The 26,109-nt window shown below is 47.2% G+C and overlaps 1 protein-coding gene across 1 annotated transcript in view; it reads right to left on the bottom strand.

The window, feature by feature from the left end:
* Window positions 1–1,136: 1,136 nt before the first annotated feature.
* Window positions 1,137–26,109, bottom strand: part of LOC143285664 (kinesin-like protein KIF15) — a 185,469-nt gene continuing 160,496 nt past the window's right edge. The window contains exons 33-37 of the mRNA XM_076593060.1: window positions 21,246–21,296; window positions 15,447–15,540; window positions 13,505–13,636; window positions 4,657–4,796; window positions 1,137–1,282 (exon numbers count right to left, since the gene is read on the bottom strand). Of these exons, the coding sequence (XP_076449175.1) occupies window positions 4,704–4,796; window positions 13,505–13,636; window positions 15,447–15,540; window positions 21,246–21,296 (370 nt within the window). The 3' untranslated portion in view covers window positions 1,137–1,282; window positions 4,657–4,703. The remainder of the gene's footprint in view (window positions 1,283–4,656; window positions 4,797–13,504; window positions 13,637–15,446; window positions 15,541–21,245; window positions 21,297–26,109) is intronic.

Here is a 26,109-nt window from a genome sequence, read left to right as displayed (position 1 = left end):
TACTGCTCATGGTTCTGCTGGTGAAGGGACTTGCTAATCACTGAATTGTCGCTGGCCACAATTTAGTGGAGCTCAGTTAACTGCTGAATTGTGGCCATCCACAATTTGGTGGAGCTCAGTTAACTCACTCCGGACGATGGAACACTATAGCGTTTCTGATGTAAGGTAGCGTTCTGGACAACGGAACGCAACAGCGGTTTTGACAATTAAAATTTTTTCCATATTTTCCTCATGGGGTAGCATAACAATCGCAGATACACAGGGCATTGTGAATGTGTCGAGGGTTGATGGAAAGTTTCTTCATTAGATTCTGTAACAACACACTCCACAGCAAGCCAGCGAGTTCAGGGCCCCAGATGACAAGCTAATCTGTATACGTATTGGAAATGGTGTCGCAGGCGATACAAGTGGAAATTTTTTTAGCAAACTCTATCACGACAGCTGCTTTTACTGTTGCTGAAGTGACTGAAATGCTTCAAACTGAAAGTTTTGACATCGACGAGGATGATGAAGACATTGAATAAAGTATCTGCAGTGAAGAAAGCTACTGGCAAGTAGGTACTGATTGTGATTCAGCTTCTGAGAGCAGTGAAGAGGGAGGGGGACGGGCATTCACACGACGTGAGGAGAGGGGTCAGTGGGTCAAGTACATTGAGTTTCATTCAGTTACATTGTGTTTTGTATTTTTTGTGATTTTTTTCCCTAACCCTAACAAATGGGTCGTCTGTAGGGAAAAGCAAGGGAGAGAACTATTCGTCCAGAGTAAGTTAACTGCTGAATTGTCACTGGCCACAGTTTGGTGGAGCACAGTTAACTGCTGAATTGTCCTGGCCACAGTTTGGTGGAGCTCAGTTAACTGCTGAATTGTCGCCATCCACAATTTGGTGGAGCTCAGTTAACTGCTGAATTGTTGCTGGCCACAGTTTGGTGGAGCTCAGTTAGTGCTGAATTGTCGCTGGCAACAAATTAGCAGACTAACTATAATCAACGATAAACAGACCTCTGCTGAATTTTTGCTGACACAACACATAAAACATGGACGTTCCTCCAGCATCTAACAAACAAGAACATCATACAAACATAGACATCCCTCCAACATCCATCAAATCATTCACAAAACACTCAAACCAACAATATTAGAGACAAACAATCTTTTATTCTGATTTCATATACTTTGATACAAGAGCTGCAAACAATCAGTACCAACTTGATGTTACAGTTGTAGGAAGTCAATGGTGATCAGTCAGGACAGGCAGGAAGGATGACAGTAAAGCCACACTTACTGGTCAGCACATTTCAGGCAGTCAGTGATGTGTTGCCAGTCACACAGAGACCACCGACACCAAGACACAGGAACAAGACAGACACACATACTCCTTGTTCTGATCAAGCATTCAGTCAGACACAAATACTCCTTGTTCTGATCAAGCAGTCAGACACAAATACTCCTTGTTCTGATCAAGCATCAGACACAAATACTCCTTGTTCTGATCAAGCAGTCAGACACAAATACTCCTTGTTCTCATCAAGCAGTCAGACACAAATACTCCTTGTTCTCATCAAGCAGTCAGACACAAATACTCCTTGTTCTGATCAAGCATCAGACACAAATACTCCTTGTTCTGATCAAGCAGTCAGACACAAATACTCCTTGTTCTGATCAAGCAGTCAGACACAAATACTCCTTGTTCTCATCAAGCAGTCAGACACAAATACTCCTTGTTCTCATCAAGCAGTCAGACACAAATACTCCTTGTTCTGATCAAGCATCAGACACAAATACTCCTTGTTCTGATCAAGCAGTCAGACACAAATACTCCTTGTTCTGATCAAGCAGTCAGACACAAATACTCCTTGTTCTGATCAAGCATCAGACACAAATACTCCTTGTTCTCATCAAGCATCAGACAGACACAAATACTCCTTGTTCTGATCAAGCATTCAGTCAGACACAAATACTCCTTGTTCTGATCAAGCAGTCAGACACAAATACTCCTTGTTCTGATCAAGCAGTCAGACACAAATACTCCTTGTTCTGATCAAGCATTCAGTCAGACACAAATACTCCTTGGTCTGATCAAGCATTCAGACAGACACAAATACTCCTTGTTCTGATCAAGCAGTCAGACACAAATACTCCTTGTTCTGATCAAGCAGTCAGACACAAATACTCCTTGTTCTGATCAAGCAGTCAGTCAGACACACATACTCCTTGGTCTGATCAAGCATCAGACACAAATACTCCTTGTTCTGATCAAGCATTCAGACAGACACACATACTCCTAGGTCTGATCAAGCATTCAGTCACAAATACTCCTTGGTCTGATCAAGCATCAGACAGACACAAATACTCCTTGTTCTCATCAAGCAGTCAGTCAGACACAAATACTCCTTGTTCTGATCAAACATTCAGACAGACACAAATACTCCTTGTTCTGATCAAGCAGACAGACACAAATACTCCTTGGTCTGATCAAGCATTCAGTCAGACACAAATACTCCTTGGTCTGATCAAGCAGTCAGTCAGACATGGACAGTGAAGCAGACAGAGAAATACATGAACATTCTTCCCTATAAAAACTGTTTATGTACACACACATTCAGTTATGCAATCAACAGTACACACAACATGATTGACTGTAACTGCCATCAGTATGGAGAAAACACCATTCCCTGGGCCCCTGATCCAGCCACACCACACCACACCACGCCACACCACACCACAAAAACTACATTGAACAACAAGTCCTTTCCATATTCCCAGTTCCACTACTATGTGGGGCTAAAAGATATCATTTGGTTTCTGTGTACTGTATGGTGGGCCCTGTCCCTCACACCACAAGGGACTTCTTGTTGTCATGCTGTGCCTCACCCAGTGTACTGTCCTGTCCTGTCCTGTCGTCATGCTGTGTGCATCACCCAGTGTACTGTCTTGTCGTCATGCTGTGTGCATCACCCAGTGTACTGTCTTGTCGTCATGCTGTGTGTATCACCCTGTGTAATGTCCTGTCTTGTCGTCATGCTGTGTGTATCACCCAGTGTACTGTCCTGTCTTGTCGTCATGCTGTGTGTGTATCACCCAGTGTACTGTCCTGTCTTGTCGTCATGCTGTGTGTGTATCACCCTGTGTACTGTCCTGTCTTGTCGTCATGCTGTGTCTGTATCACCCAGTGTACTGTCCTGTCTTGTCGTCATGCTGTGTGTATCACCCAGTGTACTGTCCTGTCTTGTCATGCTGTGTCTGTATCACCCAGTGTACTGTCCTGTCTTGTCATGCTGTGTGTGTATCACCCAGTGTACTGTCCTGTCTTGTCGTCATGCTGTGTGTGTATCACCCAGTGTACTGTCCTGTCTTGTCGTCATGCTGTGTGTATCACCCTGTGTACTGTACTGTCGTCATGCTGTGTGTGTATCACCCAGTGTACTGTCCTGTCTTGTCGTCATGCTGTGTGCATCACCCAGTGTACTGTCCTGTCTTGTCGTCATGCTGTGTGTATCACCCAGTGTACTGTCCTGTCTTGTCGTCATGCTGTGTGTATCACCCAGTGTACTGTCCTGTCTTGTCGTCATGCTGTGTGTAACACCCAGTGTACTGTCCTGTCTTGTCGTCATGCTGTGTGTATCACCCAGTGTACTGTCCTGTCTTGTCGTCATGCTGTGTGTATCACCCAGTGTACAGTCCTGTCCTGTCGTCATGCTGTGTGTATCACCAAGTGTACTGTCCTGTCTTGTCGTCATGCTGTGTGTGTATCACCCTGTGTACTGTACTGTCTTGTCATGCTGTGCATCACCCAGTGTACTGTACTGTCCTGCCGTCATGCTGTGTGTATCACCCAGTGTACTGTCCTGTCATGCTGTCTGTGTATCACCCGGTGTACTGTCCTGTCTTGTCGTCATGCTGTGTGCATCACCCAGTGTACTGTCTTGTCATGCTGTCTGTGTATCACCCGGTGTACTGTCCTGTCTTGTCGTCATGCTGTGTGTATCACCCAGTGTACTGTCCTGTCTTGTCGTCATGCTGTGTGTGCATCACCCAGTGTACTGTCCTGTCTTGTCGTCATGCTGTGTGTGTGTGTATCACTCAGTGTACTGTACTGTCGTCATGCTGTGTGTGTGTGTATCACTCAGTGTACTGTACTGTCGTCATGCTGTGTGTGTGTCACCCAGTGTACTGTACTGTTGTCATGCTGTGTGTGTGTGTAACACCCAGTGTACTGTCCTGTCTTGCCATCATGCTGTGTGTGTGTGTATCACTCAGTGTACTGTACTGTCGTCATGCTGTGTGTGTATCACCCAGTGTACTGTCCGGTCTTGTCGTCATGCTGTGTGTGTATCACCCTGTGTACTGTACTGTTGTCATGCTGTGTGTGTATCACCCTGTGTACTGTACTGTTGTCATGCTGTGTGTGTATCACCCAGTGTACTGTACTGTCGTCATGCTGTGTGTGTATCACCCAGTGTACTGTCCTGTCTTGTCGTCATGCTGTGTGTGTATCACCCTGTGTACTGTACTGTTGTCATGCTGTGTGTGTATCACCCAGTGTACTGTACTGTCGTCATGCTGTGTGTGTGTATCAGCCAGTGTACTGTACTGTTGTCATGCTGTGTGTGTATCACCCAGTGTACTGTACTGTTGTCATGCTGTGTGTGTATTACCCAGTGTACTGTCCTGTCTTGCCATCATGCTCTGCATGGGAAGGAATTCAACATGGGGCATTGGTTCGGTCCTTCAGAGGACTGGTTGGCAAACGACGCTGTTGCAGCATAAAATTCTCCTTGGCAAGTTCCTCGTACTTCTGTATGAAACAACAAACAACACACAAATCAACTGTCAGTACACTTGCTTTGAAATGCTTTCTTTTCAGTGAAATAGTACCTTTTTCCCCCAAAAAGGAAGACAGACAAAAATATGCATCAAAAACTTTTTCTAGCAAATGGCTGTGTATACCGTTATTAACACACAGTGCCACAGCAACAACACATGATGTCTGTACAGTGATTAACATACAGTGACACAGCAACAACACATGTGTACTGTGATTAACACACAGTGAAACAGCAGCAACACATGGTGTGTGTACAGTGATTAACACACAGTGACACAGCAACAACACATGATGTGTGTACTGTGATTAACACACAGTGACACAGCAACAACACATGGTGTGTGTACAGTGATTAACACAGTGACACAGCAACAACACATGGTGTGTGTACAGTGATTAACACATAGTGACACAGCAACAACACATGATGTGTGTACAGTGATTAACACACAGTGATACAGCAACAACACACAGTGTGTACAGTGGTTAACACACAGTGACACAGCAACAACACATGGTGTATGTACAGTGATTAACACACAGTGACACAGCAACAACACATGTGTACAGTGATTAACACACAGTGATACAGCAACAACACATGGTGTGTACAGTGATTAACACACAGTGACACAGCAACAACACATGATGTGTGTACAGTGATTAACACACAGTGACACAGCAACAACACATGGTGTGTGTACAGTGGTTAACGCACAGTGACACAGCAACAACACATGATGTGTGTACAGTGATTAACACACAGTGACACAGCAACAACACATGATGTGTGTACAGTGATTAACACACAGTGACACAGCAACAACACATGTGTACTGTCATTAACACACAGTGACACAGCAACAACACACAGTGTGTACAGTGGTTAACGCACAGTGACACAGCAACAACACACAGTGTGTACAGTGATTATCACACAGTGACACAGCAACAACACATGTGTACTGTGATTAACACACAGTGACACAGCAACACCACATGATGTGTGTACAGTGATTAACACAAAGTAACACAGCAACAACACATAATGTGTACAGAGATTAACACAGTGACACAGCAACACCACATGCACAGTGAATAATACACAGTGACACAGCAACAACACATAGTGTGTTTACAGTGATTAACACAGTGACACAGCAACAACACATGGTGTGTGTACAGTGATTAACACACAGTGCCACAGCAACAACACATGGTGTATGTACAGTGATTAACACACAGTGATACAGCAACAACACATGTGTACAGTGATTAACACAAAGTGACACAGCAACAACACATGTGTACAATGATTAACACACAGTGACACAGCAACAACACATAATGTGTGTACAGCGATTAACATACAGTGAAACACCAACAACACATGTGTACAGTGATTAACACACAGTGACACAGACACAACACATGGCGTGTGTACAGTGACTAACACACAGTGACACAGCAACAACACATGGTGTGTGTACAGTGATTAACACATAGTGACACAGCAACAACACATGTGTACAGTGATTAACACACAGTGACACAGCAACAACACATAATGTGTGTACTGTGATTAACACACAGTGACACAGCAACAAAACATGATGTGTGTACAGTGATTAACACACAGTGACACACCAACAACACATGGTGTGTGTACAGTGATTAACACACAGTGACACAGCAACAACACATGGTGTATGTACAGCGATTAACACACAGTGACACACCAACAACTCATGTGTACAGTGATTAACACACAGTGATACAGCAACAACACATGGTGTGTGTACAGTGATTAACACAGTGACACAGCAACAAAACATGATGTGTACAGCAATTAACACACAGTGACACAGCAGCAACACATGGTGTGTGTACAGTGATTAACACACAGTGACACAGCAACAACACATGGTGTGTGTACAGTGATTAACACACAGTGACACAACAGCAACACATGGTGTATGTACAGTGATTAACACACAGTGACACAGCAACAACACATGGTGTATAAAGTGATTAACACACAGTGACACAGCAACAACACATGATGCATGTACAGTGATTAACACACAGTGACACAGCAACAACACATGGTCTGTGTATACAGTGATTAAAACACAGTGACGCAGCAACAACACATGATGCGTGTACAGCGATAAACACAGTGACACAGCAACACGTGTACAGTTTCAGTTTCAGTAGCTCAAGGAGGCGTCACTGCGTTCGGACAAATCCATATACGCTACACCACATCTGCCAAGCAGATGCCTGACCAGCAGCGTAACCCAACGCGCTTAGTCAGGCCTTGAGGAAAAAAAAAAGAAAAAAAAAGAAAAGATAAATAAGCAAATAGATGTAAAACATGAAGACACACATTCACATATACACCCTCACATGCATAACAGATATGCACCGAACATGCAGTTTCACAGATATGAAAGCACAGTCAAATACATATAAACGTACATCAGCTCCAACACACACACACCACACACATTACCCTGCACCTCCTCTACCCCCCTCCTCTACACACTCATTTCTAGTCTACGTATCACAGCTTCCACGGCACACACACACATACATACACACACACACACAGATGAACACTTGTACAAGCGCACACACATATGCCCATATCTCCACACACATATGTACAAAGATATATATATATATATATATATATATACGTTCCAATATCCTGTTGCTCCCACAGTGTAGGCATGCATACACTCAAAACCTCATCCTCTACCCCACCTCCCCCTGCACCCCCCTCACACACACACACACGCACGTGCACAGAACTCTACTGACACTTGTGTACACTTACACTCTCGCGCATGCACAAACGCACTCAAAAATACAGACCCACACATGCACACAAACACACACATACACACACGCACAGAGGCTGCCACTGATTGGCCGCAAGAGTGATGGGAAAAGATCTCTGATGCCAAGAACGTGGCGTCTAGTGTGTTGCTCAGTCTATTGTATTTGGAAAAACCCACAGAGACTCTGTTCTGTTTTGAAGAAATTTGCGCAATGTTGGTTTGGAAATGATGCCGATATTTGTTTGATTAGCAAAGCATCGTGCTCTACCTTTCATGTTGGACTTACGGCCACTCCCTCTCTCTGCTTTTATTTCTTTGAGGCGATCGATGGTGTGATGGCCTTGTACCTGTTCTTTTTGATATTCTTTGACTTTTCTGAGGATTTTCGATTTTCCTAGATGTAGGCCGCTCGTTGGTGTTGCGTTACCAGCAAGTCTGTCAGCTCGCTCATTTCCCTTAACACCTGCATGTCCCGGGCAGTATGACCATGTGAGTTTTTTAATCTGAAAGTTGCGCATTGCCTTATGCCACTCTGGGCTTCCCATTCCGTTTTCAATTTTCTGTATGAGGTTCATTGAGTCAGTTAGAATCATGGCATGTTGGTTTCCGGGCGTATGGATGGACGATAGCCACTGGAGGGCATGTGTCACAGCTTCAACTTCCATCGTTAGGCTGGAGGTTGTGACTTTGTAGGCAGCATTCTCTTCCCTAACTGTTTTTCCATTTTGTTTCACAGTGAATCCCCAACCGGATTGGTCTTTGGTGACTGAGCCATCTGTGTATATGATGATGTCCTCTTCTTTACTGTTTTCTTCTATGAGTAGTTTCACTTCCGCATCAGTTTTGCCCTCTGGCCATTCCCGACAATGTCTTCCTAGAGTGGGTGAAATGGCTGTGTTGAATAGATGGTTGAGGTTTTCGGGGTTTTTCTCCCATTCTTTTGTTTCTTTCAGGTCTTGTAGTTGGCATACTAGCTGGATTGTGTCTTCTGCTTGCCCCATCCATGAATCTTCCTCGTCCTAGGCGATTGCCTTTTGGTTCTTTGACTGCGTCATGCAGTGAGTTTTGAGGGTTTTCTAATGCTTTGAAGTAGGTCTTGACCTGTTCTAACTTGTTTCTGGCCTGCACTGAAGGAAGGTCAAGCAGGTATCGCATGGTTTCTGTGGGCGTGTCTTTTGTTGTTCCAAGGATCAGCCTCACAGCTTCATTTTGGACTCTTTCTAGAGAAATTTTAGGAGGTTGCTTTGAGACGGTGTTGTTAGCCCAAGTCCGTAGTCGATCACACTGAGGACGAGTGATTGGTATAGCAGGAAGAGGTGGCGTTGATTAACACAGTGACACAGCAACACGTGTAAAGTGATGAACACAGTGACACAGCAACACATGTGTACAGCGATAAACACAGTGAGACAGCAACACATGTGTACAGTGATTAACACAGTGACACAGCAACACATGTGTACAGTGATTAACAGTGACACAGCAACAACACATGATGTATACAGCGATAAACACAGTGACACAGCAACACATGATGTGTACAGTGATTAACACAGTGACACAGCAACATGTGTACAGTTATAGCACAGAGTGACACAGCAACACATGATGTGTACTGTGATTAACACAGTGACACAGCAACACATGATGTGTACAGCGATTAACACAGTGACACAGCAATACATGATGTGTACAGCGATTAACACAGTGACACAGCAACACATGATATGTACAGTGATTAACACACAGTGACACAGCAACACATGATGTGTACAGTGATTAACTCAGTGTGGCACAGCAACACATGATGTGTACAGCGATTAACACAGTGACACAGCAACACATGATGTGTACAGCGATTAACACAGTGATACAGCAACACATGATGTGTACAGCGATTAACACAGTGACACAGCAACACATGATGTGTACAGCGATTAACACAGTGACACAGCAACACATGATGTGTACAGCGATTAACACAGAGTGACACAGCAACAAGGATGTGAGAGGCATACTGTAAACAAGGTGTGGGGCCTCGATGGGGGACATGGGGGGCTGTAAACAAAGTGTGGGGCCTCAATGGGGGACATGGGGGGCTGTAAACAAGGTGTGGGGCCTCAATGGTGGACATGGGGGGCTGTAAACAAGGTGTGGGGCCTCAATGGGGGACATAGGAGGCTGTAAACAAGGTGTGGGGCCTCAATGGAGGACATGGGGGGCTGTAAACAAGGTGTTGGGCCTCAATGGAGGACATGGGGGGCTGTAAACAAGGTGTGGGGCCTCAATGGGGGACACGGGGGGCTGTAAACAGGTGTGGGGCCTCAATGGGGGGCTGTAAACAAGGTGTGGGGCCTCAATGGAGGACATGGGGCGTTGTAAACAGGTGTGGGGCCTCAATGGGGGACATGGGGGGCTGTAAACAAGGTGTGGGGCCTCAATGGGGGGCTGTAAACAAAGTGTGGGGCCTCAATGGAGGGCATGGGGGGCTGTAAACAGGTGTGGGGCCTCAATGGGTGACATGGGGGGGCTGTAAACAAAGTGTGGGGCCTCAATGGAGGACATGAGGGGCTGTAAACAAAGTGTGGGGCCTCAATGGGTGACATGGGGTGGCTGTAAACAAGGCATGGGGGCCTCAATGGGGGGCTGTAAACAAAGTGTGGGGCGTCAATGGAGGACATGGAGGGCTGTAAACAGGTGTGGGGCGTCAATGGAGGACATGGGGGGCTGTAAACAGGTGTGGGGCTTCCATGGGTGACATGGGGGGCTGTAAACAAAGTGTGGGGCCTCAATGGGTGATATGGGGGGGCTGTAAACAGGTGTGGGGCGTCAATGGGTGACATGGGGGGCTGTAAACAGGTGTGGGGCCTCAATGGGTGACATGGGGGGCTGGAAACAGGTGTGGGGCCTCCATGGGTGACATGGGGGGCTGTAAACAAAGTGTGGGGCCTCAATGGGGGGCTGTAAACAGGTGTGGGGCCTCCATGGGTGACATGGGGGGCTGTAAACAAAGTGTGGGGCCTCAATGGGTGACATGGGGGGCTGTAAACAGGTGTGGGGCCTCCATGGGTGACATGGGGGGCTGTAAACAAAGTGTGGGGCCTCAATGGGTGACATGGGGGGCTGGAAACAGGTGTTGGGCCTCAATGGGTGACATGGGGGGCTGTAAACAGGTGTGGGGCCTCAATGGGTGACATGGGGGGCTGTTAACAGGTGTGGGGCCTCAATGGAGGACATGGGGGGCTGTAAACAGGTGTGGGGCCTCAATGGGTGACATGGGGGGCTGTAAACAAGGTGTGGGGCCTCGATGGGGGGATGAAAACAAGGTGCGTGCGTGTGTGCGTAAACTTGCAGACACACACACAAACACACAAAATAAAGAACAAAGAATGTTTCATTTGGGTATAAAATCTGAGAGCTATCATGGCCTTCTGTCTGGCGGGCAATCAGGCAATTTCAGAGTATCAAGTTTGGACACACACAAAAATGAGCAATGTTAGCATGTCTATACAATTTGCCTTAAAGTGTGTGTTTGTGTGTGTGTGTGTGTGTGTGTGTGTGTGCGTGTGCGTGCTTGTGTGTATTGGCATTCAAATTGTGTATGTGCAAGCTTGAGAGGATGTGATGGGTAACAATGACACAATGACTGAGGAAAGCAGAAACCAAGAACTTTCCAGAGAAGGAAACTGCACGGAAACTGGGCTTTCCACACTGACCCTTCAACAGAAATGGACTTTGACCACCCCCCCTTCACCCCACCATCACCTCAATCCCTACTGCCATTGCTATTCTGTCCATGAACAGGGAGGGGGGGGGGGAGAGATGGGACATGAATGAACTGAAGAAAGGAAGAAACAAAGAGCTAGATGGGGTGAGGGGATGTGCATGGAAGGGAGAGGGTGTGTGTGAATGTGGCGGTCCTGTTTGTGGTGATTTCAGTCATAAATGATGAACAGACTGGATCTGGGTACTTTGTTGATGATACGTGTCTCTTTCCTTTTGAGTAACACACAGGACTTTCAAACTTAAAATACAAAGCCAAAACAGGTTGGGGATACCTGTCTGTTTCCTTTTGAGTAACACACAGGACTGGACTTTCAAACTTAAAATACAAAGCCAAAACAGGTTGGGGAGGAGCGAGAGAGAGGGGGTGGTGGTGGTGGAGAAAGTTGGTAAATTGTGTGAGTAAATTTGCATGTGCAAGCTGTATGTGGGTGTGCGTGTTACCAGTGAAAGATAAATAACATATCCTTAATGGCAGTGTACTGACGCAGTTCACAAGCAACATTGATGTCAAATTGATGCTTCACGATAAGCACTGATGTCAACTGCACAAACGTTTTGTTATGTAAAGTGAACACAGGAGTGAATCTGTCTTTTTCCCCAAAGCAAGCTGGTTGCAATAAGAATTTCACGATTTGACAAAACGATTAAGTTAGTGACTCCAAGATCTACCAAAACATAATGTTTGCCACCACAGTTCACTGGATCAATACAGAACACAGAAAAAAACAGCCTTTTCACAAAGAAATCAAGGTGGCGTTATATTTTTCCTTTCCAATTTTGTTGTCAAATACATCGGCAGTAGCACTGCAACATCTGTCAACGACATCACACCGAAGTCTCAACCCCTACCCTATTTTCTCCCCCGATTTGCACAGATCTCTAAGACTTTCCTGCAGCAGTCATGCCCAAGTGACTGGAGCTTTTTTCCTTCTTTCTTGATGATATGGAAAAGTGCATTTACATGTTTCTGTGTGGCTCTCACCTCCCTGCAGCGATAAACACCACATGGTGCATGTATACAGGGATCAACACAGACTGCTCTTCTCCCCACTGATTGTACAGACACTAGGACAGACATGACACCCACATCACAGCATGTTGTAGAGACACTAGGACAGACATGACACCCACATCACAGCATGTTGTAGAGACACTAGGACAGACATGACACCCACATCACAGCATGTTGTAGAGACACTAGGACAGACATGACACCCACATCACAGCATGTTGTACAGACACTAGGACAGACATGACACCCACATCACAGCATGTTGTAGAGACACTAGGACAGACATGACACCCACATCACAGCATGTTGTAGAGACACTAGGACAGACATGACACCCACATCACAGCATGTTGTACAGACACTAGGACAGACATGACACCCACATCACAGCATGTTGTACAGACACTAGGACAGACATGACACCCACATCACAGCATGTTGTACAGACACTAGGACAGACATTACAATGACACCACAGCATGTTGTAGAGACACTAGGACAGACATTACAATGACATCACAGCATATTGTAGAGACACTAGGACAGACATTACAATGACATCACAGCATGTTGTAGAGACACTAGGACAGACATTACAATGACACCACAGCATGTTGTAGAGACACTAGGACAGACATTACAGTGACATCAATGACACACCACAGCATGTTGTAGAGACACTAGGACAGACATTACAATGACATCACAGCATATTGTAGAGACACTAGGACAGGACATTACAATGACATCACAGCATGTTGTAGAGACACTAGGACAGACATTACAATGACACCACAGCATGTTTGTAGAGACCCTAGGACAGACATTACAATGACATCACAGCATATTGTAGAGACACTAGACTAGGACAGACATTACAATGACATCACAGCATATTGTAGAGACACTAGGACAGACATTACAATGACATCACAGCATGTTGTAGAGACACTAGGACAGACATTACAGTGACATCACAGCATGTTGTAGAGACACTAGGACAGATATTACAATGACATCACAGCATGTCTCACATCCTTTAAGGAGTTGTAGTCCGTTTGCAGCCTCTTCATGTAGCTGATTTTCTGCGCGTGGTTGGCGTGCCCCGCCAGCACAGCATTGAACTCGGCTAGCTCCTGGGACCGCTGGTCTGCCTCCGCCAGTTCCTGCACACAGCCACCACTGTCACACCACTGTCACACAGCCACCACTGTCACACCACTGTCACACAGCCACCACTGTCACACAGCCACCACTGTCACACCACTGTCACACAGCCACCACTGTCACACCACTGTCACACAGCCACCACTGTCACACAGCCACCACTGTCACACCACTGTCACACAGCCACCACTGTCACACAGCCACCACTGTTACACACTGTCACACAGCCACCACTGTTACACACTGTCACACAGCCACCACTGTCACACCACTGTCACACAGCCACCACTGTCACACCACTGTCACACAGCCACCACTGTTACACACTGTCACACAGCCACCACTGTCACACCACTGTCACACAGCCACCACTGTCACACCACTGTCACACAGCCACCACTGTCACACCACTACCACACCACTGTCACACAGCCACCACTGTCACACAACTGTCACACAGCCACCACGGTCACACCACTGTCACACACCCACCACTGTCACACCACTGTCACACAGCCACCACTGTCACACCACTACCACACCACTGTCACACAGCCACCACTGTCACACAACTGTCACACAGCCACCACGGTCACACCACTGTCACACAGCCACCACTGTCACACAACTGTCACACAGCCACCACGGTCACACCACTGTCACACAGCCACCACTGTCACACCACTGTCACACAGCCACCACTGTCACACAACTGTCACACAGCCACCACGGTCACACCACTGTCACACAGCCACCCCTGTCACACCACTGTCAAGCAGCCACCACTGTCACACCACTGTCACACAGCCACCCCTGTCACACAGCCACCCCTGTCACACCACTGTCAAGCAGCCACCACTGTCACGCAGCCACCACTGTCACACACTGTCACACAGCCACCACTGTCACACCACTGTCACACAGCCACCACTGTCACACACTCACACAGCCACCACTGTCACACCACTGTCACACAGCCACCACTGTCACACACAAACATGTAGGTCATCACACACAAACATGTAGGGGGCATCACACACAAACATGTAGATCATCACACACATGTAGGGGTCATCACACAAACATGAAGGTCATCATACATAAACATGAAGGTCATCATACATAAACATGAAGGTCATCATACACGAACATGCAGGGGTCATCACACACAAACATGTAGGTCATCACACACACACACACATGTAGGTCATCACACACATGTAGGGGGCATCACACAAACATGAAGGTCATCACACACAAACATGAAGGTCATCATACACAAACATGTATGGGTCATCACACACACACATGTATGGGTCATCAGACACAAACATAAAGGTCATCAGACACAAACATGTAGGGGTCATCACACAAGCATGAAGGTCATCACACACAAACATGTAGGTCACCACACACAAATGACAATGATTAGTGTGGAGAAGAGCACACTGGAAATAGAGACAGTGAAAATGATTAGTGTGGAGAAGAGCAGTCTGGAAATAGTGACAGTGGTGTGTGACAGTGGTGACTGTGTGGCAGTGGTGTGTGACAGTGTTTAGTTTTCCTGTACACCTCCCTCATCACCTGTCATCACCTGTTTAGTTTTCCTGCACACCTCCCTCATCACCTGTCCTCACCTGTTTAGTTTTCCTGCACACCTCCCTCATCACCTGTCCTCACCTGTTTAGTTTTCCTGCACACCTCCCTCATCACCTGTCCTCACCTGTTTAGTTTTCCTGTACACCTCCCTCATCACCTGTCATCACCTGTTTAGTTTTCCTGCACACCTCCCTCATCACCTGTACTCACCTGTTTAGTTTTCCTGCACACCTCCCTCATCACCTCGACTTCTGACTGCAGCTGATCCTTCTCCCTGTATGATTTCTCCAGCACACCTTTCAGTCTGTAACACAGCACACCTTTCAGTCTGTAACACAATGTAACACAGCAAACCTTTTAGTCTGTAACACAATGTAACACAGCACACCTTTCAGTCTGTAACACAGTGTAACACAGCACACCTTTCAGCCTGTAACACAATGTAACACAGTACACCTTTCAGCCTGTAACACAGTGTAACACAGCACACCTTTTAGTCTGTAACACAGCACATCTTTAAGCCTGTAACACAATGTAACACAGTACACCTTTCAGCCTGTAACACAATGTAACACAGCATACCTTTCAGCCTGTAACACAGTGTAACACAGCACACCTTTCAGTCTGTAACACAATGTAACACAGCACACTTTTCAGCCTGTAACACAGCACACCTTTCAGCCTGTAACACAGTGTAACACAGCACACCTTTCAGCCTGTAACACAACGTAACACAGCACACCTTTCAGTCTGTAACAGAGCACACCTTTCAGTCTGTAACACAACGTAACACAGCACACCTTTCAGTCTGTAACACAATGTAACATGGCACACCTTTCAGCCTGTAACACAGTACACCTTTCAGCCTGTAACATAGCACACCTTTCAGCCTGTAACTCAATGTACCACAGCACACCTTTCAGCCTGTAACACAGTACACCTTTCAGCCTGTAACACAGCACACCTTTCAGCCTGTAACATAGCACACCTTTCAGCATGACACCTTTCAGCCTGTAACACAGCAGTAATAATAGTAATAAAAAGACATTGGTACACCCAATCTAATGATACAAAAGCCCAGGGCGTTTACATGAAAAAAATGCAATGACAGTGTGCATACTAAAAACACAAATACACCTGCACACACAGATCATCCCGTTCCAACGCCACACAAAATGTAGACACACACATGTGCGTGTGCACACCTTTCTACACTTGCTGGTCACCAATGCTGCTGAGGTATTGCAACTGAAGTGTTTTTGCTTTCAAACACGTCAAAGTCAGCCTTGGGGACATGATTTTCAAAATCTTGTCTCATGTGTGTGTGTGTGTGTGTGTGTGTGTGTGTGTGTGTGTGTGTGTGACAGACAGACAGACATATAGACAAAGAGTTCGAGAACGGGGGTCAGGCAGGACATGGGAGGAAAGAGTTAGTTCTTGTGTGTGCATGTATGTGCACTGCTTTAAATACAACTGTGTGTGTGTTACACCCCATGTGAGTGAGTGAGTGAGTGTCTGTGAGAGAGAGAGAGAGAGAGAGAGAGAGAGGCTGGAGAGTTTCCTCTGAAAATTGGCCAGGGTCCAGGGTGGCAAAGGCCCATGGCTGAAAACGAAATTAGTGATTTTTAAGAGGTTGGGGGGGGGGGGGGGGGGCCTCTCGTGTGTGTGTGTGTGTGTGTGTGTGTGTGGTGTTTTCAAGGAAAATGTTCGTAGCACACAAGTTTGCACTGTACCAATATAACTGACCACCTGGTCTCTTCAGCTGTAGTCTCTGTTCCACTGACAGGCATGTGTGTTGGTTGAGGAAAGAAAGGGGGAAGTGGAGTGAGGAGGGAGGAGGAGGTGGGTCTGTGACTGGTTATATCACTTTCAGCAGTCCAGGATTCTCAGCTAGATTTGAGGTCAGTGTCTTGGCTCAATGCCAAAGTTTCCACAGTCATTGACAGTGGTTTTATACCCCCCCCCCCCCGCTCCGCCCTCCTTCCCTCACCACTGGTAGGAGACTCAAGAGAGAGGGGAGGGGTACCTCGGCAAATCACGAAAGTGAAGTCTGCAGGAGGCGGGCAGGGATGTGTGTTCAACTAAACTCTGTGTGTGAGGGAGAAAGAAAGAGACAGACAGCAAGCGAGAGTGAGGTTTCAACTGTGTATAAACAAGAGAAATAGAGAAAGAGAGAGAGAGGGAGGCAGAGAGAGTGAGAAAGAGGGGAGATGGTGGGAGGAAAGAATGCAAGTTGTATTTGTGCATGTGTATGCATTGCTTTCAAATTCAATAGATGTGTGTGAGTGTGAGTGTGTGTGTGTGTGTTTTCAATACAACTCTGTGTGTATATGCAAGAAAGAGAGAGAGAGACAAAGAGACAGGAAGGTGGGAGGAAAAAGTGCAAGTTTGTATGTGTGCATATATGTGCATTGCTTTAAATACAATTCTCTGTGTGTGTGTGTGTGTGTGTGTGCGTGCGCGCGTGCGTGTGTTTTCAATCTTCGTGTGTGTGTGTGTGCAAGAAAGAGAGAGAGAGAGAGTGTGTGTAAGTGTGAACGCGCATGTGTGTATTATTAAGCTGTGATTGTGTGAGCACTCGTGTGTGCACATGTGCAAGTGTGAAGGAGATGGAGATAAAATAAAAAACAGAGTATGTGTATATGTGAGATTTTTTTTTTCAAAGAGAGAGAGAGAGAGAGAAAGAGAGAGAGAGAGAGAGTGTGTGTGTATGTGTGTGCGCGCAAATGTTTCCAGTTTTTGCTGAAGGAACAGAGGGTCAAGCAGATGTACCCACGGCCCTTGTGGCTTGACAGGGATGGAGATCACGCGCACCAGTGTTTATGCGTATCTATGCGCGCGCGCACGTTTGTGTGTGCGCGTGTGTGCATGCGCGCACGCTCGCATGTCTGTGCGTGTGTGTGTGTGTGATCGACCGCATGTGTGTGCATGTGCACGCGTGCATGCTTTTCACAGTGATATCAATGCGTGCCAAGTAGGGATCACCTTTCTTTATCGACATTTTGACAAATTCAATCGACCACTAGGAAACTCTGACTACGATTCTGGTGCTCTGACAAGTCACTGGTCACCTCTCACGGGTCAACGTCGTTTTCGAAAGAGCATTCTGTTTTATTTTAGACAGATCAGTCGGTAAACGATACTGAACAGCCCATCGGCTTTTCTTTTTTTTTTCTCCCACAAAACAGACGCTCCGTTTTTAATGTAAATCTGAAAAGATTTCCGTGCCTAGACTGAAGAGTTGCACCGATACAATCTGACACAATTGCACTTGGCCTTGCCCGCGGCGTCGATTTTGTGAATGGTGTCGCCTGCCCGTAAAGTTATTTTTTTGTTCTTCACTTCTGTTTTCACGATTTCATCTTGCCAGGCCCAGTTCCACTTATTTTTCACTCCTTTATCCACCTCTGCAGCAAAAATCTTCTTATCCTTTGTGAGATTTCTCATTTTGTCAGTGACTGAAGACGATCGACGAAATCTGGTATCTTTGCAAGTCGTAAAGCCTGCGAGCGAAAGTTTTGTAATCCCGACCGAATACGGATAAGCTGAATGATGACAGAGGAGCAACATAACACTTATTCTCAATTGGTTCGCTTAGCAAACGATGTGGGTCTGTCTTGTCGACTGGTTGGACAACGTTCGTGCAACCTTCGTCGGTCGGAAAAAAACTCACCCCTCCACCCCCACTCTCCTCCCCGATTTTCTCAACAGATTTACGCGAATCTCTAAAATGGCCTCTGGAGACAGTTTTCGGTCGGAAATCCGACTATAGTCGGATAAATCTCATGCCTGAATATGAGCAGATTTGGGAGAGTGGAAATGGAAGATAAACCGTGCAGCATGGTTTTGGATTCTCTGAAATCTGGATAACAAGTAGTTGGGGCATTCAGCGAGCAAAGAATTGCAGTAGTCAAGCCTAGATAGGACCTGGGAACAGACAAGGGTTTCTGTTGCATCTTCAGACAGAAAGTACAACTTTCAGCCTGGAATCAACACACCCTTCAGCCTGAAACACAGTGTAATACAACATACCTTTCAGCCTGAAAAAAGTGTAATGCAGCATACCTTTCAGGCTACAACACTAATACAGCATACCTTTCAGCCTGAAACACACTGTAATACAGCACACCTTTCAGCCTGAAACACACTGTAATACAGCACACCTTTCAGCCTGAAACACACTGTAATACAGCACACCTTTCAGCCTGCAATACAGTGTAATACAGCATACCTTTCAGCCTGAAACACACTGTAATACAGCACACCTTTCAGCCTGAAACACACTGTAATACAGCACACCTTTCAGCCTGAAACACACTGTAATACAGCATACCTTTCAGCCTGAAAAACACTGTAATACAGCACACCTATCAGCCTGCAATACAGTAATACAGCACACCTTTCAGCCTGTAACACAGTGTAATACAGAACACCTTTCAGCCTGCAAGACAGTGTAATACAGCACACCTTTCAGCCTGCATTACAGTGTAACACAGCACACCTTTCAGCCTGAAACACACTGTAATACAGCACACCTTTCAGCCTGAAACACACTGCAATACAGCACACCTTTCAGCCTGCAATACAGTGTAATACAGCATACCTTTCAGCCTGAAACACACTGTAATACAGCACACCTTTCAGCCTGAAACACACTGTAATACAGCATACCTTTCAGCCTGAAAAACACTGTAATACAGCACACCTTTCAGCCTGCAATACAGTAATACAGCACACCTTTCAGCCTGAAACACAGTGTAATACAGAACACCTTTCAGCCTGCAAGACAGTGTAATACAGCACACCTTTCAGCCTGTATTACAGTGTAACACAGCACACCTTTCAGCCTGAAACACAGTGTAATACAGCACACCTTTCAGCCTGCAATACAGTGTAACACAGCACAGCCTGCAATACAGTGTAACACAGCACACCTTTCAGCCTGAAACACAGTATAATACAGCATACCTTTCAGCCTGAAACACACTGTAATACAGCACACCTTTCAGCCTGAAACACACTGTAATACAGCACACCTTTCAGCCTGAAACACACTGTAATACAGCATACCTTTCAGCCTGAAAAACACTGTAATACAGCACACCTATCAGCCTGCAATACAGTAATACAGCACACCTTTCAGCCTGCAAGACAGTGTAATACAGCACACCTTTCAGCCTGCATTACAGTGTAACACAGCACACCTTTCAGCCTGAAACACAGTGTAATACAGCACACCTTTCAGCCTGCAATACAGTGTAATACAGCATACCTTTCAGTCTGAAACACAGTGTAATACAGCACACCTTTCAGCCTGAAACACAGTGTAATACAGCACACCTTTCAGCCTGAAACACAGTGTAATACAGCACACCTTTCAGCCTGCAATACAGTGTAATACAGAACACCTTTCAGCCTGCAATACATCATACCTTTCAGTCTGAAACACAGTGTAATACAGCACACCTTTCAGCCTGAAACACAGTGTAATACAGAACACCTTTCAGCCTGCAAGACAGTGTAATACAGCACACCTTTCAGCCTGCATTACAGTGTAACACAGCACACCTTTCAGCCTGAAACACAGTGTAATACAGCACACCTTTCAGCCTGCAATACAGTGTAACACAGCACAGCCTGCAATACAGTGTAACACAGCACACCTTTCAGCCTGAAACACAGTATAATACAGCACACCTTTCAGCCTGCAATGCAGTGTAATACAGCACACCTTTCAGCCTGAAATGCAGTGTAATACAGCACACCTTTCAGCCTGAAACACATTCATATGAAAGTTCGGAACTTCAAATAACAGTGAGTTTCAATCAAAGCATGTTCTTTGCCTTGCCAATCTGAAAATCTATTCATAAAATGGGGAGGAAAAAAAATCAAAACTACATGGTAAAAAGACTGAACTGAACGAAGGGCAGCAACCTGTCCACAAGAATTACCTCCATTAGCAAAGAGTTCTGGGTAAAGGAAAGAGAAGGGAGATAAATAGCAACTCACCGACTAAGCTCCTCTTCAGCATGCTGTCGTTCTGACTGAGCCTCCTCACACCTGTAGGACACATGTACACTTCACACTGTTACCTCTGACCTACAGTGACACATGTACACTTCACACTGTTACCTCTGACCTACAGTGACACATGTACACCTCACACTGTTACCTCTGACCTACAGTGACACATGTACACTTCACACTGTTACCTCTGACCTACAGTGACACATGTACACTTCACACTGTTACCTCTGACCTACAGTGACACATGTACACCTCACACTGTTACCTCTGACCTACAGTGACACATGTACACTTCACACTGTTACCTCTGACCTACAGTGACACATGTACACCTCACACTGTTACCTCTGACCTACAGTGACACATGTACACTTCACACTGTTACCTCTGACCTACAGTGACACATGTACACCTCACACTGTTACCTCTGACCTACAGTGACACATGTACACTTCACACTGTTACCTCTGACCTACAGTGACACATGTACACCTCACACTGTTACCTCTGACCTACAGTGACACATGTACACTTCACACTGTTACCTCTGACCTACAGTGACACACGGACACCTCATACTGTTACCTCTGACCTACAGTGACACATGTACACCTCACACTGTCACCTCTGACCTACAGTGACACTTGTGCACCTCACATTGTTACCTCTGACCTACAGTGAAACAGGTCACACCGTCACCTCTAACCTACAATGAAACAGGTCACATTGTCACCTCTGACCTACAATGAAACAGGTGACATCATCACCTCTGACCTACAATGAAACAGGTCACGCCGTGACCTCTGACCTACATTGAAACAGGTCACGCCGTGACCTCTGACCTACAGTGAAACAGGTCACACCGTCACCTCTGACCTAAAATGAAACAGGTCACATCGTCACCTCTGACCTACATTGAAACAGATCACACCGTCACCACTGACCTACATTGAAACAGGTCACGCTGTCACCTCTGACCTACAATGAAACAGGTCACACTGTCACCTCTAACCTACAATGAAACAGGTCACATTATCACCTCTGACCTACAATGAAACAGGTCACATCGTCACCTCTGACCTACAATGAAACAGGTCACACTGTCACCACTGACCTACAGTGAAACAGGTCACACTGTCACCACTGACCTGCAATGAAACAGGTCACATCGTTACCTCTAACCTACAATGAAACAGGTCACACTGTCACCACTGACCTGCAATGAAACAGGTCACATCGTTACCACTGACCTGCAATGAAACAGGTCACATCGTTACCTCTAACCTACAATGAAACAGGTCACACTGTCACCACTGACCTGCAATGAAACAGGTCACATCGTTACCACTGACCTTCAGTGAAACAGGTAACACCATCACCTCTAACCTACAGTGAAACAGGTCACACCATCACCTCTAACCTACAGTGAAACAGGTCACACCATCACCTCTAACCTACAGTGAAACAGGTAACACCATCAACTCAAACCTACAGTGAAACAGGTAACACCATCACCTCTAACCTACAGTGAAACAGGTCACACCATCACCTCTAACCTACAGTGAAACAGGTCACACCATCACCTCTAACCTACAGTGAAACAGGTCACACCGTCACAACAGAAGGAGTGGGGAGTGTGTTGGGGAAATGGAACAAGTTTCCTCAGTGTTCTGACAAAAACAAAGTGCCTTCTCACTTCATGAGGCATTGTGTGTGTGTGTGTGTGTGTGTGTGTGTGTGTTCGCGCGCATGTTAGTGACTCACTGGGTGGTGAGGGGTGTGCGTGTGCATGTGCGCGTGTGTGTGTTAGTAACTCATTGGGTGGTGAGGTGTGTGTGTGTGTTAGTGACTCACTGGGTGGTGAGGGGTGTGCGTGTGCGCGCGCGTGTGTGTTAGTAACTCATTGGGTGGTGAGGTGTGTGTGTGTGTGTTAGTGACTCACTGGGTGGTGATGTGTATGTGTGTGCATGTGAGTGTGTGTGAGGTACCCACTGGGTGGTGAGGTGTGTGTGTGTGTGAGGTACCCACTGGGTGGTGAGGTGTGTGTGTGTGTGAGGTACCCACTGGGTGGTGAGGTGTGTGTGTGTGTGAGGTACCCACTGGGTGGTGAGGTGTGTGTGTGTGTGAGGTACCTACTGGGCGGTGAGGTGTGTGTGTGTGTGAGGTACCCACTGGGTGGTGAGGTGTGTGTGTGTGTGTGTGAGGTACCCACTGGGTGGTGAGGTGTGTGTGCGTGTGAGGTACCCACTGGGTGGTGAGGTGTGTGTGTGTGTGAGGTACCCACTGGGTGGTGAGGTGAGGTGTGTGTGTGTGTGTGTGTGAGGTACCTACTGGGTGGTGAGTTGAGGTGTGTGTGTTTGTGTGTGAGGTACCTACTGGGTGGTGAGGTGTGTGTGAGGTACCCACTGGGTGGTGAGGTGAGGTGTGTGTGTGTGTGAGGTACCTACTGGGTGGTGAGTTGAGGTGTGTGTGTTTGTGTGTGAGGTACCTACTGGGTGGTGAGGTGTGTGTGAGGTACCCACTGGGTGGTGAGGTGTGTGTGTGTGTGAGGTACCCACTGGGTGGTGAGGTGAGGTGTGTGTGTGTGTGAGGTACCTACTGGGTGGTGAGGTGTGTGTGAGGTACCCACTGGGTAGTGAGGTGTGTGAGGTACCTACTGGGTGGTGAGGTGTGTGTGTGTGTGTGAGGTACCTACTGGGTGGTGAGGTGAGGTGTGTGTGTGAGGTACCCACTGGGTGGTGAGGTGTGGTGTGTGTGTGAGGTACCCACTGGGTGATGAGGTGTGTGTGTGTGTGTGTGTGTGTGCGAGGTACCTACTGGGTGGTGAGGTGTGTGTGTGTGTGAGGTACCTACTGGGTGGTGAGGTGTGTGTGTGTGTGTGAGGTACCTACTGGGTGGTGAGGTGTGTGTGTGTGTGTGTATGTGTGAGGTACCTACTGGGTGGTGAGGTGTGTGTGTGTGTGTGTGCGAGGTACCTACTGGGTGGTGAGGTGTGTGTGTGTGTGTGTATGTGTGAGGTACCTACTGGGTGGTGAGGTGTGTGTGTGTGTGTGTGTGTGTGAGGTACCTACTGGGTGGTGAGGTGTGTGTGTGTGTGTGTATGTGTGAGGTACCTACTGGGTGGTGAGGTGAGGTGTGTGTGTGTGAGGTACCTACTGGGTGGTGAGGTGTGTGTGTGTGTGTGTGCGAGGTACCTACTGGGTGGTGAGGTGTGTGTGTGTGTGAGGTACCTACTGGGTGGTGAGGTGTGTGTGTGTGTGAGGTACCTACTGGGTGGTGAGGTGTGTGTGTGTGTGTGTGTGAGGTACCCACTGGGTGGTGAGGTGTGTGTGTGTGTGTGTGTGAGGTACCTACTGGGTGGTGAGGTGTGTGTGTGAGGTACCCACTGGGTGGTGAGGTGTGTGTGTGTGTGTGAGGTACCTACTGGGTGGTGAGGTGTGTGTGTGTGTGTGTGAGGTACCTACTGGGTGGTGAGGTGTGTGTGTGTGAGGTACCTACTGGGTGGTGAGGTGTGTGTGTGTGAGGTACCTACTGGGTGGTGAGGTGTGTGTGTGTGTGTGAGGTACCTACCGGGTGGTGAGGTGTGTTTGTGTGTGAGGTACCTACTGGGTGGTGAGGTGTGTGTGAGGTACCTACTGGGCGGTGAGGTGTGTACGTGAGGTACCCATTGGGTGGTGAGGTGTGTGTGTGTGTGTGTGTGAGGTACCTACTGGGTTGTGAGGTGTGTGTGTGTGTGTGTGTGTGTGAGGTACCTACTGGGAGGTGAGGTGAGGTTTGTTTTTGTGTGAGGTACCTACTGGGAGGTGAGGTGAGGTGTGTGTGTGTGAGGTACCTACTGGGTGGTGAGGTGAGGTGTGTTTGTGTGTGAGGTACCTACTGGGTGGTGAGGTGTGTGTGAGGTACCTACTGGGAGGTGAGGTGAGGTGTGTTTTTGTGTGAGGTACCTACTGGGAGGTGAGGTGAGGTGTGTGTGTGTGAGGTACCTACTGGGTGGTGAGGTGTGTGTGTGTGAGGTACCTACTGGGTGGTGAGGTGTGTGTGTGTGTGTGTATGTGTGAGGTACCTACTGGGTGGTGAGGTGAGGTGTGTTTGTGTGTGAGGTACCTACTGGGTGGTGAGGTGTGTGTGTGAGGTACCTACTGGGTGGTGAAGTCAGGTGTGTGTGTGTGAGGTACCCACTCAGTGGTACGGTGAGGTGTGTGTGTGAGGTACCCACTGGGCGGTGAAGTCAGGTGTATGTGTGTGTGTGAGGTACCCACTGGGCGGTGAAGTCAGGTGTGTGTGTGTGTGTGTGAGGTACCCACTGGGCGGTGAAGTCAGGTGTGTGTGTGTGTGTGTGAGAGGTACCCACTGGGCGGTGAAGTCAGGTGTGTGTGTGTGTGAGGTACCCACTGGGTGGTGAGGTGAGGTGTATGTGTGTGAGGTACCCACTGGGCGGTGAGGTGTGTGTGTGAGGTACCCACTGGGTGGTAAGGTGAGGTGTATGTGTGTGAGGTACCCACTGGGTGGTAAGGTGTGTGTATGAGGTACCCACTGGGTGGTAAGGTGTGTGTGTGAGGTACCCACTGGGTGGTAAGGAGTGTGTGTGAGGTACCCACTGGGTGGTGAGGTGAGGTGTATGTGTGTGAGGTACCCACTGGGTGGTAAGGTGTGTGTGTGAGGTACCCACTGGGTGGTAAGGTGTGTGTGTGAGGTACCCACTGGGTGGTAAGGTGTGTGTGTGAGGTACCCACTGGGTGGTGAGGTGAGGTGCATGTGTGTGAGGTACCCACTGGGTGGTAAGGTGTGTGTGTGAGGTACCCACTGGGTGGTGAGGTGAGGTGTATGTGTGTGAGGTACCCACTGG

The sequence above is a fragment of the Babylonia areolata genome, chromosome 9 (genome assembly GCF_041734735.1).
Source record: "Babylonia areolata isolate BAREFJ2019XMU chromosome 9, ASM4173473v1, whole genome shotgun sequence".
Taxonomy (NCBI): Eukaryota; Metazoa; Mollusca; class Gastropoda; order Neogastropoda; family Buccinidae; genus Babylonia; species Babylonia areolata.
The sequence above is the reverse complement of the archived record's forward strand: the minus strand, read 5'-3'. Positions and strand labels throughout refer to the sequence as shown.